Raw genomic sequence first — 14,857 nt, 5'->3', positions numbered from 1 at the left:
TTAGATTGTACCAAGTAAACTGATGACAATTAGCATTTTCATAGAAGTAGGGCTGTGAATAATCATAAATTTACGGGTAAGAGGACTTCGAATATGCAAGTTTAAGGGTCATTCGGTAGAGCCAAGAAACTCAGTTTGGTAGGTATAGCAGACGTGTGCTGCTGGAAATTGAATGATAGAATATGGACATTTTAAAATAGTCAAGAGTCTTGCCAGGATGCTGGCAGGATGGAAGTGGGTTTCATATCATGTGATTGTGCTTTTTTATATAGGATGATTTAGGATATTTTGAGTAATATAAGAGTCAAAGTGTATTAGGTTTCATGGTAATGTTCACTTGTTATTAGGCATGATATTAAAGGTATTACAATCTTAAATACGATATCAGTTAATATTAGAGATAATTCATGAAAATGACACTTTTAGTATTAACTATATATTATATTAACATAATATATTTGTTAGTTTAGAAGAGAATGAAATCTACCTAATAGTATAGCTACCTAAAAGGAATAATATCCATTAAGGAGTGAATGTCAATAATGAAATTTCATGGCATTTAAAATAATTCAACAGTATAGAAATAATACATATTGCTTAATGGTATTTGCAGTCTCAATATCGTTTTATTAAAGCTTCGTAAACCATTTCTAGCTGAGTTTTGTAAGTTTTAGTTAGAAAGTATCTTTAGTTCGCTAATAACTAATAATCTTAAATTCAGTATATATCTAGAATAATTTAAATAATGGAACAATGATAGAATTGATTTCTGAAAAATCAAATATTAAATTTCAAATATTAATATTATGATAATAATAGAATAGAAATCAATAAAAAAGCTGGCGTACCGAATTTCCTCAAAAAGTATACTTTTCTTTCAATTTTATTTCACTCTTACATAACCTCTCCCTAACCTACATTTTTAAGCTAAGTTTTAGATTTTTTGATATACCAAAACACACCTCCACCGATGCCTCCGATTATAACTATAATAGCAATAACTATTCCAGCAACTGCACCTCCAGATAAACTGCTATTTAAGTCTTCTTATACACCACCAATGCAGAACTCGCCTATCATTTCTGCGCCTTATACACAATCCGAACAATCACCATTTACCAGCTTATAACCTTTCAAGCAGGTTTCACACTAGGTATTATCAGAATTACATGTAAAGCAATTTGATTTTCCGGCACATTTACACCCTGTAATTTGAGTTTTTGCTCCACAAGGTTTTTGAGATCCATCCTCGCATGCAAACCCAGGAGGTAGATTAGCATCACACTCACGATAACAAGTTTACTGAATAGTAGGTATATGCGAATTGGCGCAATACAGACATTTCTTACCATCTGACTGGCAGGAACTGCACGTGCGGTCGCAATCCTAGCAGCCGGCTTCCGTCATAAATTAGTATTATTGGCACTCTGAACAATCGCCAAGATCCGTTAGATGGTACCCGTCCAAGCAGGTTCCGCATTCTGATGAGTCTGAAGAGTCGCAGACAGCACAATTGACGGCCGTACCGCACTAGCATTTTTCAGTTGTATTTCCAGTACAAGGAGTGCATGCAGTTTCTTCTTCAGGGACATCAGCAGGACAGAAGAATCCATTGCTACACGTGGTCTTGTCGGCAGAAGTACATTTGTTATCCATTTTAAAATAAATGGAATAGATATTCTTATATGTATATTGGATATGAATAAGTAATATCAGTTTTTGTTTCTTCTTATCTTTAAATAGTAAGTAATATTACCTTCCATTAAACATATATTTCATGCGTACTTCTTTATAAGTTAGTAATAACCTACTTTATTTATACTATTATCAATATAAATACAAAAAAAGCAATTCTATGTTTTATATTCTATCTGTTATTATTATTTTATGACTAATATCAGATTTGAATGTAACTTTTATACTTTTTTAAATTAACAATGAATATATTTCGATAACGACATATATATATCTAAGAATCTTTAAATTATTATTTTAATATTATACATTAAACTAGTTAATTAGATAATTAAACATAAACAAAAATACTTACTTTTGATGGTGAGAAAATTAAAAATTCCTTATCAAGATTGACCTCTATCAAAACATAAGAAATAAAATCTATAATTTTGCATGTTTCGCTATTCGCTACCAATAATCCCTAATGCACTATCGTATTTCAAAAACATCAAAATATCATATTTGATAGAAACTGCAATTCATGCAATTTTTATCAATTCACATGACTTAATCTTTTAAGCAGAAAAAGCTTTTGCAATATCGCTTAAATGCTACCAAAGTAAAATCTGAGAATTCAATATCGCTACATATTCTATAATCGCAATATAAGTTATTAATATTATCAAGCGTTTGATATTAAAATTCCTATTATGTCAATTTAATTCTGTAATTTTTCATATTATAAGGGTATATCATTCAACCTCACTTATTTCCTTTCTTAATGAAGTAATAAGCGAGACTGCCACTATAATAATTTCAGCTAACATCCGACTGATAGATTTATATTCGAGCTTATTAACGTTTAAAAATAGGTATAGTCCACTTTTTCACTACCTACTGCACAATCTTTATGAAAATATTCTTTCAAGGGATACCCAGGAGGGAAAATTGCGTATTTATTAGTAGCCTTAGCAGTGAATTTTTCATCTATAAAAATACAATTACGATTATCTATGAAACCCATACATGCGCTAAATTATCTATTCTACATTTACAAAGTATTGTTGGGCATGCTGTATTCCGATAATGGAATATCCTGGTAGGTAGAAAAGCTATTAGCAATAGGACAGTATATAGGTAGTTTTATAATGAGCTGTTACAATAAATACTAATTTTTCCACGTATGCGTGTAAACTCCCATGGTCGGTTCGCTATATCCAGTGCAGGTCTGACCTGTATTCATATCGTACGTATTTTTGCACACTCCTTTAAGCTAATAGAGTTCTCACAGGAAGCATGAAACAAATATAAGTATTCCCAGAGTCTGGTATATCGCAAAATTCGCTGTATTTGCAATGAGTCTCTGCAACGCACGTATTAGCGTTACTAAATAGGACATATAGGCGTCACTGGTACATTTGAATGCGGTAAAGCATGTGTTGCTAGCTGACATTTTGTAGCCGGCGATGCAGGTGCCGCCGGTCCCGGACTTAGCGGTATCGCAAGTTGCGCAGTTAGCTGCCCAAGAGCATTCGCACTGCGCGGTAGCATTATTTTAGCACGACTAGCAGGCCCCGTTGATGCCGAAATAGCAGTCCTTGCATATCCTGCACACGTTCTTGTCTCCAGCGCAATCTGCGCATCCTGCAGAGCACGCTGCGCATGAACTGCCATCTAAAGCAAAGCCAGGAACGCAGCTTTTGCAGTTCTCTGAGCAGGTTTTGCAGGTGCCTAAGCAGATTTGGTTGGTGGCGCAGACGGCATCGTAAGCATTGCACTCCCTCTCGCATTTCCCGCCAAAGAGCTTGTAGCCAGTTTTGCATATACCGCAGCTATTATTATCAGCAGAGCAGATATTGCGATTAGCATCTTCGCCGGCTGTGCACTTGCCTCCAGCAACACCAAACACATCCTAGCAGGCATTGCCCACCTCTACTGATTTGCACTCTATGCACTTCTTCGAGCAAGCGGCACAAATACGCTTACCCCTAGTTTCAGACCTGAAAAATCCATCCAGGTACTCAATGCACGCAGGAACTCCCTTAGGGTCAAAATTCCCGACGAAGCTTTTACATTTATCTGCATTTTCCCCTATGTGACACAATTTATCCAGGCACGCTGACCTTTTATCGCGGTATACCTCGCATTTCCCACCGTTACTAACTAAGTTATTTCTGCACGTTACGTACATTTTTATGTCCATCGACCTGGCCTGACAGTTTTCTACTTAGCACACTTACCACACTTTTCGCCATTCTTGACGCAATTAATCGCATAGCGCGTCCACGAACCGCTCCTATCGCCTACATAGGCAAACATGCACTTTCCGCATTTGATATTTACTTCTTCGAGGTTTGCGCTGCTGCGAACTACAGAATTTACACGGAATTTCATCGCCATTTGCGCAGTGCTGGTAGTATTTTTTTGCCATTTTAAGACCTGATATAAAGGAATTTGCGGATTTAATGTTGAAAAAATAGGATAATTACGCAACTGAGTACAGCAATATGTGCAATTATGCTTATCAGGATGCAGAGTTGGAAATGATGTGTGCACTAATTGCGCTGATGGTGCTGTTGCAGTAGGAACTTTTTGCTTTGCAAGTGCGGATGAAAGTAATTATTTGTCTGCTTTGGCAGTGGCAGAAATTTCTCTGGTAGTTAAATCGGTCGTGTTGGGTGCTTTTTATTGAGTTTTCTGGGATTTTAGGAGGGCTAAGGCTGTAAGGCGATAAAGGGTGATGAAGTGGAGGGAGTAATGATGGAAATGAGAGGTTTGATGTAAATATTCATTAGTTTAGTGTTTAGTTGGTGAGGATTTCAGAAGTTGGGTGTTTTGCGTTTTGGGATAATAGACTTAAAGGCGTGCTAAGAGGATAGGGAAATACAAATTCCGTTTGAAATGGTAAAGATATATATTAAAATGCAGTATATTGTAATTCATTATTTAGTTTACCCAAGCATTGTAGCTGATTCAACAATTTAGTACTATATGTTTTACTTATTAGTTGTCGCATCATTATTCTTTTAAACAAAATTAGATTTTTTCTTCATTAAAACAGCATAGACTACTCCACCAATAATAACACCGACTGCGGCTATTATACCAACAACGATTCCGATTATAGATCCGTTACTTATTTAGTTGTTTTAGATAACACAGACTCCGTCTACAGGAGGAGCATTATCTTTGCATTAGGTGCACACAGTTTTGCTATCACAGGTGAAGCAATTAGCAGGACACTACTCCCAACTATTACCATTATCTTATACCTTGCAGTAAAATCCAGCGAACTAGCTAATATTTTATTGGCATTAATCGTCGACACAATTTCCATCAGACGAAAACCGTGCATAATTTAAACATTCTGTGCAAGTGTCTGTGTCAGAGCAAACATTGCATAAATCAGGACATTAAATACATATATTTCCAGAATCAAGTTCTTTACAGCTCTTACCCTAAGGACAACCTCTTTTATCTTCGCACTAATCCTTTACGCACTATTAATCATTGGTGAATCTATATCCTGTTAAACACTAATTACATGTATCAACTACCGAACATTGCTAGCAATTTTGAGAACATTTCACACAGCGGTCATCCTATTTCAAGTAGCCAGTTGAGCATCTACTGCAAACCTCTGCGCTATTACAAGTAGCGCATCCTTCCATGCAGTTAATGCAAGTCGATCCAGTACTCTTAGCATCACAGAACTAGGTAGGTCCGCAGAGGTTATTTGTGTTGCATTCGCTCGGAACGCACTCACCGTCAACCAGATCGTGGTGGTCTTTGCAGAGCCCGCATACATCCTTCGACAAACATGCGCGGCAGTTGGCCTTACAGAACGTGCACGTATTAGCCATCTTATCAAGTAAATAGCCATCTTTGCAAATTTAGCATTCTTAGTAGCTGGAGCATTTTTTGCAGTTTACTTGGCAAGGCTGACATACATCATCTATTGCTCTGTAACCCTCTACACACTCATAACATTTATCATCTTCACAGTTTATACAGTTTTCTGGACATTTCTGGCACACTTTATTTATAAAATTATGGTCAGGTAAGCATCGGCTACATGACCATTTACTAGTGCATTCGCTGCAACCTGGGGCGCAGGGCTAACAATTATAGAATCTATCTTTAAAAAATCCCTGGTTGCATTCTTTGCATGCCCACTCCCCAAAACAGATGTTGCAGTCCTACACGCATTTAACACACTAACCATCTTTAACTAAGTATCCTGGGATGCAGTTGAAGCATCCGCGGCTGTCACAATTTTCACAGTTGTCTTTGCACGGCTTGCACGCATTATTCTCTAAGTAGTACCCATATCGGCATGCTTAACACTTGCCCCGTGAATACGCCTAGCACCTCTTGCAGTTGAATATTTCGCATGCTTGACAAATTTATGGCTTTAATTTATCAGTGGTTGGGCAAACAGTGCCTTCTGGGCAGGTTTTTGTAGGGCAGATGTACGAGTCCATTTAATAAATCCTAGAAACGGCATATATATTTATATATACGAATTAATATAAATGATATTATTTGCTTACTTATGTTTACTTATAATCACTAGTATTGTGCGAAAGTAAAAATGATAGCTTTTAAAGTTTATATATTTATATCTAAATAGTAGTATTTCATTTTTTTTCTTTTATTGATTATATAATATTTATATGAATATAAAAATAAAACTAGATTCTCAAGATATTAAATCACAATTAAAAAGTTTCATGTAATGAAATTTTTACACATACTACAAATTATTATTTTATATTTAAATATATACTAATTACACTGTATTCAAAGTATATTATATTAGAATTACTTATCAATATATATTGTCCTGGGCCGACATATTATTAATATGCAGCTTCAGCTATAAGTCGTTATTTTTATACATTACCATTTATGATTATTTGCGTATTTTATTTTCAAATTTAGTTTATGTTGTATACTTTTTAAATTACTAAAGGCGCTTAAGCCGATTAAATCTAAAATTTTTATCATAATATATAACCCCAAAACTGTTAAAATAGCAGCAAAATGCGAAAACAGTTCCACCACGCCGTGCGCGGGACGGGATTTCAGCGCGAATACTTGAAGCATTATTTGCTAAATAAAATGGATGCGTAGAGAAGTGCAGTGAATGAAATACAGGTCATTTGGGCAGTAGAAGCATTTTTGAGGTGTGCCTGTGGGAGCTATGATAGAAAAGTATTTAAATATGTTAGATAGAATTTTTCCTGAAATATGGAGATATTTGTGTCGCAGGATACAGGAAGATAGCGAATTTGTGCGGTGTATGTACAGATTGGTGTCGGTAATTAACTAAATTTGGAGAAAATTAGGTCGAAAGTGGAAATTCTAATCATATAGTGTTGATTTGTTCTATGCTAGCCTCGCTGCACACCAGATGATAATTAGCTAAGATGTTAACATCTTGTGACACATCATTAGCAGAGGGGGGAGCATGCATTGGGACTGCTGCCGCTGCCTGCAGAATTGAACCCAAAACAACTGTTTGCATGCGCATAGCCTCTGCTAACCGTCATACCTGAGCCAAAGATAAGACTAAATGCAGTTCTTGCCTCCCTGGGTACAAATTATAAACGGGTAAATGCAAAAATATGTGAAGATTGTTCTATCTAGTCAGCACCCTGATGTTTTGCGCCAATAGAGATGTATGACAGCATCCCTGGAGGCGTGGTAGCAAGAATTGTGGCTGCGTGTGCCTTCGGGCCAGCCTTACTTTATATTCCGTCAAGAAGGCATGAACCGCTAGTTGCGCTAATATTAACTTAGTAATATAATTTAAGTATAATATATTTGGCAAGAAAACATACTATATGCTACTGTAATCAAGCGTAGGTGGGGGTTTTTAATCCTAAAAATACATATAATCTCCCCATATTAGTACGTACTATAGGAATCGAAAATATTGTCCAAATAATTTTTGAGCATAGCACTGGTTTTAGTAAACTAGCGACCGATGGCGATTCTTTATTAAAATTTATTTAAGTATTATATATTATTGTATATAATAAATTTTGAATAAAAATGAAAATACTAAAACTCCTATTACAGCTACACTGCAAAAGCGGATTAATATATGATACTAGGGTATAACAGATTATACGGTCCTTATTGTTTTATGAATCCAATTAAATTAAAAGATAATGGATTAATATCGCCACGTTACAGGTCATGGTTACAAGATGTTGCTATCAGTACTGGGATAGCTGAGAACCTTGCTTGTTCCTTAAAGTAGATAACCTAGCCGGTAGCCACATAGCTACTATCGACCACTATTCGACCAATAGTTCCTGTGATCATATTGCTGGTTTGCTGCTTTAGAGTGCAAAGTACTCTATGAAGCTATTTTGCTCTAGATAATATCCAGTAGCATCTCCGTATCATGCGAAATCAGACAAAAGGAAGCCTCTCATGCACTGGGTGGAGGCCCTCCCATCACGGAGCAAGCAGTTATGAAGACTACCACATGCGCACAAAGAGGATATACCATCAGTACCACACTTGATATATCTTCCACCATGATAGAATTCACCTTCCTTGAGCTCCTGACTGCAGTTGAAACATATTTTCCGTCCTTCTTCGCACATTAAAAAAGCACAGCACGCAGCCTACTAACCTGGTATGCATTTCATCTAATTTTTCAGCTCATAGTTAGTGTAGTTCTTCGACGCCCTCAGGTAGAATTGTAATCGTTCATGATTTATATCTTGTATGTGCCCGTTTTAAGGAATAAACCATTTTCAGATGTATTCCATTTCCTCATATCATTTGATCAGGGTTAATAATTATATATGTTGTATCTAGCATATTACTCCTTATTTTGGATGATTCAACATACATATCGTTCATTATCCGGTGATACTGTATCATTTTAGCATCTATCGCTATTTTCAACTTCACAAAGTGTGAAATTTTGAGAAACCTGATATTAGTAGGTATCTCAATTTCCTAGCTAAAATGGTTTCCAAGAAGTTCCTGAGTGAATAAAATTGTATATCCAACTGGTACACACATCGTCGGAAATTGAATCCTCTTTACAGAAAAGATAGTAATCCTTGGAATAATTTTAAACGTAATTAGCTTGAAATAATAGCGTGGGAGGCAGGCTGCGCAGGTTATCTGTATTTTGATACTATGTTATTGGTGTCAGTATGAATGTCATTTAATATTTACTGATTTGCAAATTAAGGAGTCTCAAGAGCTGTCGCAATTCCAATCGTATTATTCTTGGATTTTACTTTTTAGACAAATATCATATGATCCCATAGACTCATATTAGCAATATTAGCATACTCTGCACGCTTGATCTGGGTTAATATATTACTAAAGGCTTATATAATAGTGAAAACATTATTGTAGGAATATAAGTATTCTCTATTATATTAACTTTCACAATCAATTTATGATAGTAGTTACCTGAACACATTGCACGCTCTTAACTGCATTTAGCGCAATCTTTATATACCCAATCTTACACAAGCGCCATGTTATGGTATAAATAGCTCTAAGTACAATTGAGAGAGGACTTATTTAGGATTATTGGCGCATATGTCATTTTATTGTAGCTAATTTTTATATAAGACAAGAAAAACATAATACTTAACTAGAAGTTTCTATATCTAAGATTAGTATTGATATTCTAATCAATTTACTGGTATATATTAAATTGAGCTCTGGTTTTTATGTAGATTTATGTATTAAATAGCATATTCTAATTCTTCATAAACTATATTTCTCTAGCATATACCTTACTATTATTAGTTTTAGCTATCATACATGATTATGATCTATCTATTTTAGATAGTCAGTAATTAACAACCCTTGATGAATCTCTTCAATGCTTACCCTGTAGCAATTGATTTTGCCTCAGCAGATAATATTTACTTACAGTTATCAAAAATTACAAAACTCACCATTATAATATTTAACACGGCATTGACTATTACTAGTACGCCACCTTATCTAAAGACTAGTATTCTCAATTTATCGTAAGTTTATTATTTGATCTAGGTGTATGCCGTCAATATAGTGTAGTATAATTTCCCGCATATAATTGTAATATTACGTTAAACCACATTATGAAATTGCAAAGTTTAGGATCTAGTTAAATATTTATAAACCTAAAATTAGTATCATTCATATAATTATAAATCTGATTAGCAATATATTCTGAAATCTAAATTTAGTATTAGAAAGCTCGTTGTTAATTTTAATTAATATATTCCTCACGAATTGTTGTTTTTATCGTTTTAAATATAATAATATCGATCAGTCCCCAAATAATATACAAGGCTACAATAGTAGGTATTATTTCTAGATATATTTTAGTGGAATCGTTATAAGTTAACTATACATTTTTATAATTGAACCGTTGATATTGGTTACTGTTAGTTTATTGTTTTTTCTTGACGATGAACATACAAACAACAAAACCGACAATTAGACCAACCGTGGCTAATCCATTATACCTATACCAATAATATACTAAATACTCATCTGGTGATATGTGCATGTCAAATACCATATTTAGCGGAATCATCTGTTTGCATTTAGAAATAACCTGCAGAACTAAGTCACCATCAATAATCCTAAAAGATCATTTAAGGGGTTCCAGAAGATATAACAATTTTATTATTCTTATTCACAAATATGAAATACTGACATTCTATCGGCAACCCATAAGCACAGTTTTATTCTTCTTGGCTGGTGACTTCCTACTAAATGATTTAGAAAAACTAAATATGACGCAATTTATTTTAAGAGATCTAAACTTCATTGTGTATATTATAATGTTGAGTTAAAACAATACTACCATCGGAAGTCTATATTGTCTAAATAACATGAGTGTATCATGATAGCATAAATACAATAGGAAGAACTGGTAAGTTGATTCATATTGCATGTTCTTAGTCTTGTTGAGCGAAGCATTAGTCGTACCTTAATAAGTATCTGAATCTGCAAGGTGATCCTTCTATAGATAACTAGCTATTCAAAATAACCTTAAATACTAAAATAGAAACTTAATATCATATAAATAATACGATTTAACATATCTAGATTATCCACAGCTGTCGTAAAATAAGATATTACCCTGCAACTAACCTTAATCATTACAAGTTATTATAATATTACTTTACTCAATATTCTTGCCAATATAAACATATTTTTAAGGCAATCAAGTATATCTCAAAAGTAACAGTTAATATTGCAGCAAAATCTCTACAATCTGAAAACGTCCAATTTTCCATTCCTAAATTGTACTGCAAACTATACAAGATGATTTTATCAGATATTCTCCTTGTTTCATGGCATTTGCACTAAATTTGATTTAACCAGTATAACCCACAAAAATATAGTGAGACTTGCAACGAAAATATCATAACGGCAAATCACTGTGAAAGTTCCAAATTGTGCAAGTTTGATCAGATCGGATATATTACAATTTTAGAGGTCGTCATTTCGTAATAAGTAGAATATGGTATCTGATTATTGGGAATTTAGAGATATAGTTAAAGGGATAATAAGTTAGTATTGTGATAGTTAAAATGCGATAAACGAGTTTTCTAGGAATATAAAATATAATCAGGTTGCGCTAAGCGTAATTTTAGAATAATATAGTATAATGTATCTAAATATGGAGATTGCTAATACTTAATTCAATTATCATTCGCATAGTAGTGTTTTATGTATAGTAACATTAAATATATTCATATATATGTTCAGAGTATATTAATATAGCAGAGACGTAATATGGTTAATAAAAATATAAGCTGGTCAAGCCACATGGACAGGTACCTTGCGTAACGGTAAAAGTTTCATATAGTAATACATCTATATCTATATAAATGCTTGATAATAAGATATCATTTTGCATTAGGCAAGCGAAAGCAAATTTAACTTGAGGGAAGTCTTCTAGATAATATTTTGTAGCACCGTTATCTGGTATCTGCATTTGTATGCTGAATCAATATATGCTAAAATTTGTTCGAAAGACCTCGCCAACCCTATTTACTTACACGAGCTCAAGATTTATGGGTAAACTTCGTATGATATGCAATAAACGGCATATAATGTATATTTATTAAATAGTTCGAGTTAGGTATTTTTAATACTTGCATAATATATTAACTTATAAAAACAACCAGTAAAATTTTAACAATAACTTTTGTATTAATGTGTTAATAATAATATACTTGAAATTTGCATTTCACAAATAATTAGGCTTTGTATATTTATCTATAATTAAATTCATTTTGAGATAATATCAGTATACTATGAATTATTTAAGTATTGCTAAAAACTAGAAACTGCTATCAAATAATACAATATAATAATAGAATACAGGAAATTACATCTTTATAAAATGGCAGAAGCTCCAGGAACTTGTAATTCGGATATCAACAAGTGCGCAGACCGATATTTTTGCACTGGCCGGGCTTTAGAATAGAATGAAAAGGAAATGCCGTGCGCCAAGTGTAAAGATTCATGCTTGACCTGTGCAGGTTTAAACGCAGTTGTCAACCACTGTGCGAGCTGTAAAGCGGGAGAATACCTATCTCACGATAACTATTGCCGCGAATGTCATGCGGATTGCCCATCATGTACTGGTCCTGAGCAAACATGTGATGGATGCAAAGATGGTTTCTAGGACACTCTTGGGGAATGCGAAATTTGTCCAGGTGAGGATGATTAAGAGAATGATTGCGTATGCGGTACCTCGAAACACTGTTTAGATTGCAATCCATCCAACATGAAATAATGTGCAAGCTGCCAAGAGGGGTACGATATAAGTAGCTCAATACCATGCAAAAACTGCCTCCCAGGATACGTTTCAATAGCTATTAAGGATGAAAATATCTGTGTTGAGTGTGATAATACCTGCAGAGAGTGCTCAGGCACAAAGACCACGTGCACGGCCTGTAACGATGGCTTTATTTTAAGTGGAAATACCTGCACTAAGTGTTTGGCTGTAACGACTCAGATCTGCCCGTGCGGCAACTCCCTCAATTGTACGACATGTAACCTTAATAATACTAATGCGTGCGCTACTTGCAAGGAACATTACGATAAGACTGCAAGCCCACCCTGCTCTAAGTGCGAACCTAAATATTTTGAGCAAAATATTACAAATGGAAAGGAGTGCACTCCCTGCAGGAACTAATGCGAAACTTGCATGGATGCAAACAAATGCCTGACCTGTAAAAATGGGAGTTTCTTAAAAGAGGGCAAGTGTGAATATTGCTATGGTGGTTAGGAAATCGCCTGTACGTGCGGGAATTCCTCACACTGTGGAACCTGCGATGAAAAGAACACATCTACATGCCTAACATGCATGCACGGTTTCGACTCAAGTAAAGTAGGTGCGTGCGATACCTGCAGCGAGGGATTCTTCAAGAAGGTTTCTAAGGACAATTTCACATGCGAACCTTGTACTACCGCTAACTGCGGTCAGTGCTTTGAGAAGAAGGAGGAATGTACAAAATGTGTGTATAATATGTATTTAAATGAGTAAAAACAGTGTCAGCAGTGTGCCAAAGGAGATGGGATTCCATGTGACTGCGGTGCCGTCGTTAACTGCGATACTTGCTCAACAATTTAGCCATCAAAATGCGGAGAGTGCTTCCCTGGCTACGTAATTGACAAGAAGGGCTCCTGCACGCTATGCGCGCTGAATTATGTCCAGATTAAGGATAAGTGCGTTAAGTGTGGTGTGGACAACTGCCAAACCTGCTCGGCAGACGCAAAAACGTGCGAAAAGTGCAGAAATAATTTCATTCCCAAAGATGGTAAATGCGAACCCTGCAGCGAGAACGGCCCACAGTGCCTCTGCGGAACCACGGTGAACTGCAGTACCTGTAAGCTTAGTGATACAATGAAATGCAAAAGCTGCGTTGAGGGCTATCAGATTGATAGCAAAGAAACATGCACGAATTGCGCGCTGAATTACATCAAGATTGGTGATAAGTGCGCTAAGTGCTAAGTAGAGAACTGCGCCACCTGTAAACTGAACGACACAATGAAGTGTCAAACCTGCTTGAAAGGCTATCAGATTGATAACACAGGAACCTGCACGAACTGCGCAGTGGGCTATGAAAAGAAGAACGGAAAGTGCGAATTTAACTGCGAGTTGGCGGTGAAAGACGGGGAATTTTGCTAGAACGGCCAAGTTATCAAGTGTGGTACAGCTGGATAGACTGTCGAGTGCACGTGTGGAAATATTCACAACTGCAAGAACTGCTAGGGGAGCGTTTGCTCCAGCTGCATGACTGGCTATCTTTTGGCCAGCAGTGCCTGCAATGACTGCGACAAGGGATATGAGCTACAGGACAAAACATGTGTAAAAAGTGCTGAGAACTAGAGTGGGATGCCTATCAGCACGATAGCCGGTATTGTTGGTGGAATATTGGTCGTAATCGGCGTTGTAAGCGTCGGTTTAGCTGTTTACTTGAAGAAGCAGAAAAAGCAGAAGAAATTTAATAGCATACCGACCTCTGACAACAATGTTGAGCCACTTAGTAACGTACTTTGGTGATAGTAACATTTTTTATTATAATTTTTTGCGGCTAACCATTAACTAATTAATAGTATCCACAGAACTTGTGATTAGCGAGTATAATTCACGGCCGCAATAATTGAATTCAATCAACGATATGATTTTTAACAAAATTGGAAAGTAATGTCTATATAGAGTTATATATTAAATGTTTGAATATAAATTTCATTAAATATCATTAGACCTTTCAGATCCATCTTCACAATCTGTGAAACTGAGCACTGCCTCATAAAAATACAATACACAGCACCCAATCTAGCGAATCTTCACTAAGCTAGTTCTCGTTGATAATAAATATTTACAATTTGCATTACAACCTTATTTGATGTAGATTAACTGCAAATTTCAATATGGTCTCTACGTTGAACACTACAGCTGCTACATAACAAATAGCAATAACATCACATAGTTACCTTCTTGAAAAATAATAGTCATGCTACCCACCAATCCATTCTACTAAACTAAAATATGCCACCAAAGTCCCTATTTTTACTGCACAGATCACCTACTATTATTTTATTGAATATATATCTAATATGCTCCAAAACTATCACCCCAATCTATAAAAGTAATACAAGCTGAATTTTCGAC

The 14,857-nt window shown here is 35.4% G+C and overlaps 6 protein-coding genes across 6 annotated transcripts; 1 reads left to right on the top strand and 5 right to left on the bottom strand. All coding sequences in view use genetic code 6, as the record gives it.

Annotated features, from left to right (window-relative positions):
• Window positions 1-888: 888 nt before the first annotated feature.
• Window positions 889-1,656, bottom strand: SS50377_21436 (Cysteine-rich membrane protein 2; the record flags this gene model as incomplete). The annotated part of the gene is made up of 1 exon (XM_067905358.1): window positions 889-1,656. The coding sequence occupies one exon, from the start codon at window positions 1,654-1,656 to the stop codon at window positions 889-891; it is 768 nt and encodes a 255-aa protein (XP_067766675.1).
• Window positions 1,657-2,962: 1,306 nt separating this feature from the next.
• SS50377_21435 (Cysteine-rich membrane protein 2) lies at window positions 2,963-4,108 on the bottom strand (the record flags this gene model as incomplete). Its single annotated transcript, XM_067905357.1, has 1 exon — window positions 2,963-4,108. The coding sequence occupies one exon, from the start codon at window positions 4,106-4,108 to the stop codon at window positions 2,963-2,965; it is 1,146 nt and encodes a 381-aa protein (XP_067766674.1).
• Window positions 4,109-4,616: 508 nt separating this feature from the next.
• On the bottom strand, window positions 4,617-6,161 carry SS50377_21434 (Cysteine-rich membrane protein 2; the record flags this gene model as incomplete). The annotated part of the gene is made up of 1 exon (XM_067905356.1): window positions 4,617-6,161. One exon carries the CDS (start codon window positions 6,159-6,161, stop codon window positions 4,617-4,619), a length of 1,545 nt encoding a protein of 514 aa, XP_067766673.1.
• A 969-nt stretch (window positions 6,162-7,130) lies between these two features.
• Window positions 7,131-7,373, bottom strand: SS50377_21433 (uncharacterized protein; the record flags this gene model as incomplete). The annotated part of the gene is made up of 1 exon (XM_067905355.1): window positions 7,131-7,373. One exon carries the CDS (start codon window positions 7,371-7,373, stop codon window positions 7,131-7,133), a length of 243 nt encoding a protein of 80 aa, XP_067766672.1.
• Window positions 7,374-7,440: 67 nt separating this feature from the next.
• SS50377_21432 (uncharacterized protein) lies at window positions 7,441-8,097 on the bottom strand (the record flags this gene model as incomplete). The annotated part of the gene is made up of 1 exon (XM_067905354.1): window positions 7,441-8,097. One exon carries the CDS (start codon window positions 8,095-8,097, stop codon window positions 7,441-7,443), a length of 657 nt encoding a protein of 218 aa, XP_067766671.1.
• A 3,979-nt stretch (window positions 8,098-12,076) lies between these two features.
• On the top strand, window positions 12,077-14,245 carry SS50377_21431 (Cysteine-rich membrane protein 1; the record flags this gene model as incomplete). Its single annotated transcript, XM_067905353.1, has 1 exon — window positions 12,077-14,245. The coding sequence occupies one exon, from the start codon at window positions 12,077-12,079 to the stop codon at window positions 14,243-14,245; it is 2,169 nt and encodes a 722-aa protein (XP_067766670.1).
• Between the last annotated feature and the right edge of the window lie 612 nt (window positions 14,246-14,857).

This window comes from Spironucleus salmonicida, chromosome 2 (assembly GCF_000497125.1).
Source record: "Spironucleus salmonicida strain ATCC 50377 chromosome 2, whole genome shotgun sequence".
Classification (NCBI taxonomy): Eukaryota; Fornicata; order Diplomonadida; family Hexamitidae; genus Spironucleus; species Spironucleus salmonicida.
The sequence above is the reverse complement of the archived record's forward strand: the minus strand, read 5'-3'. Positions and strand labels throughout refer to the sequence as shown.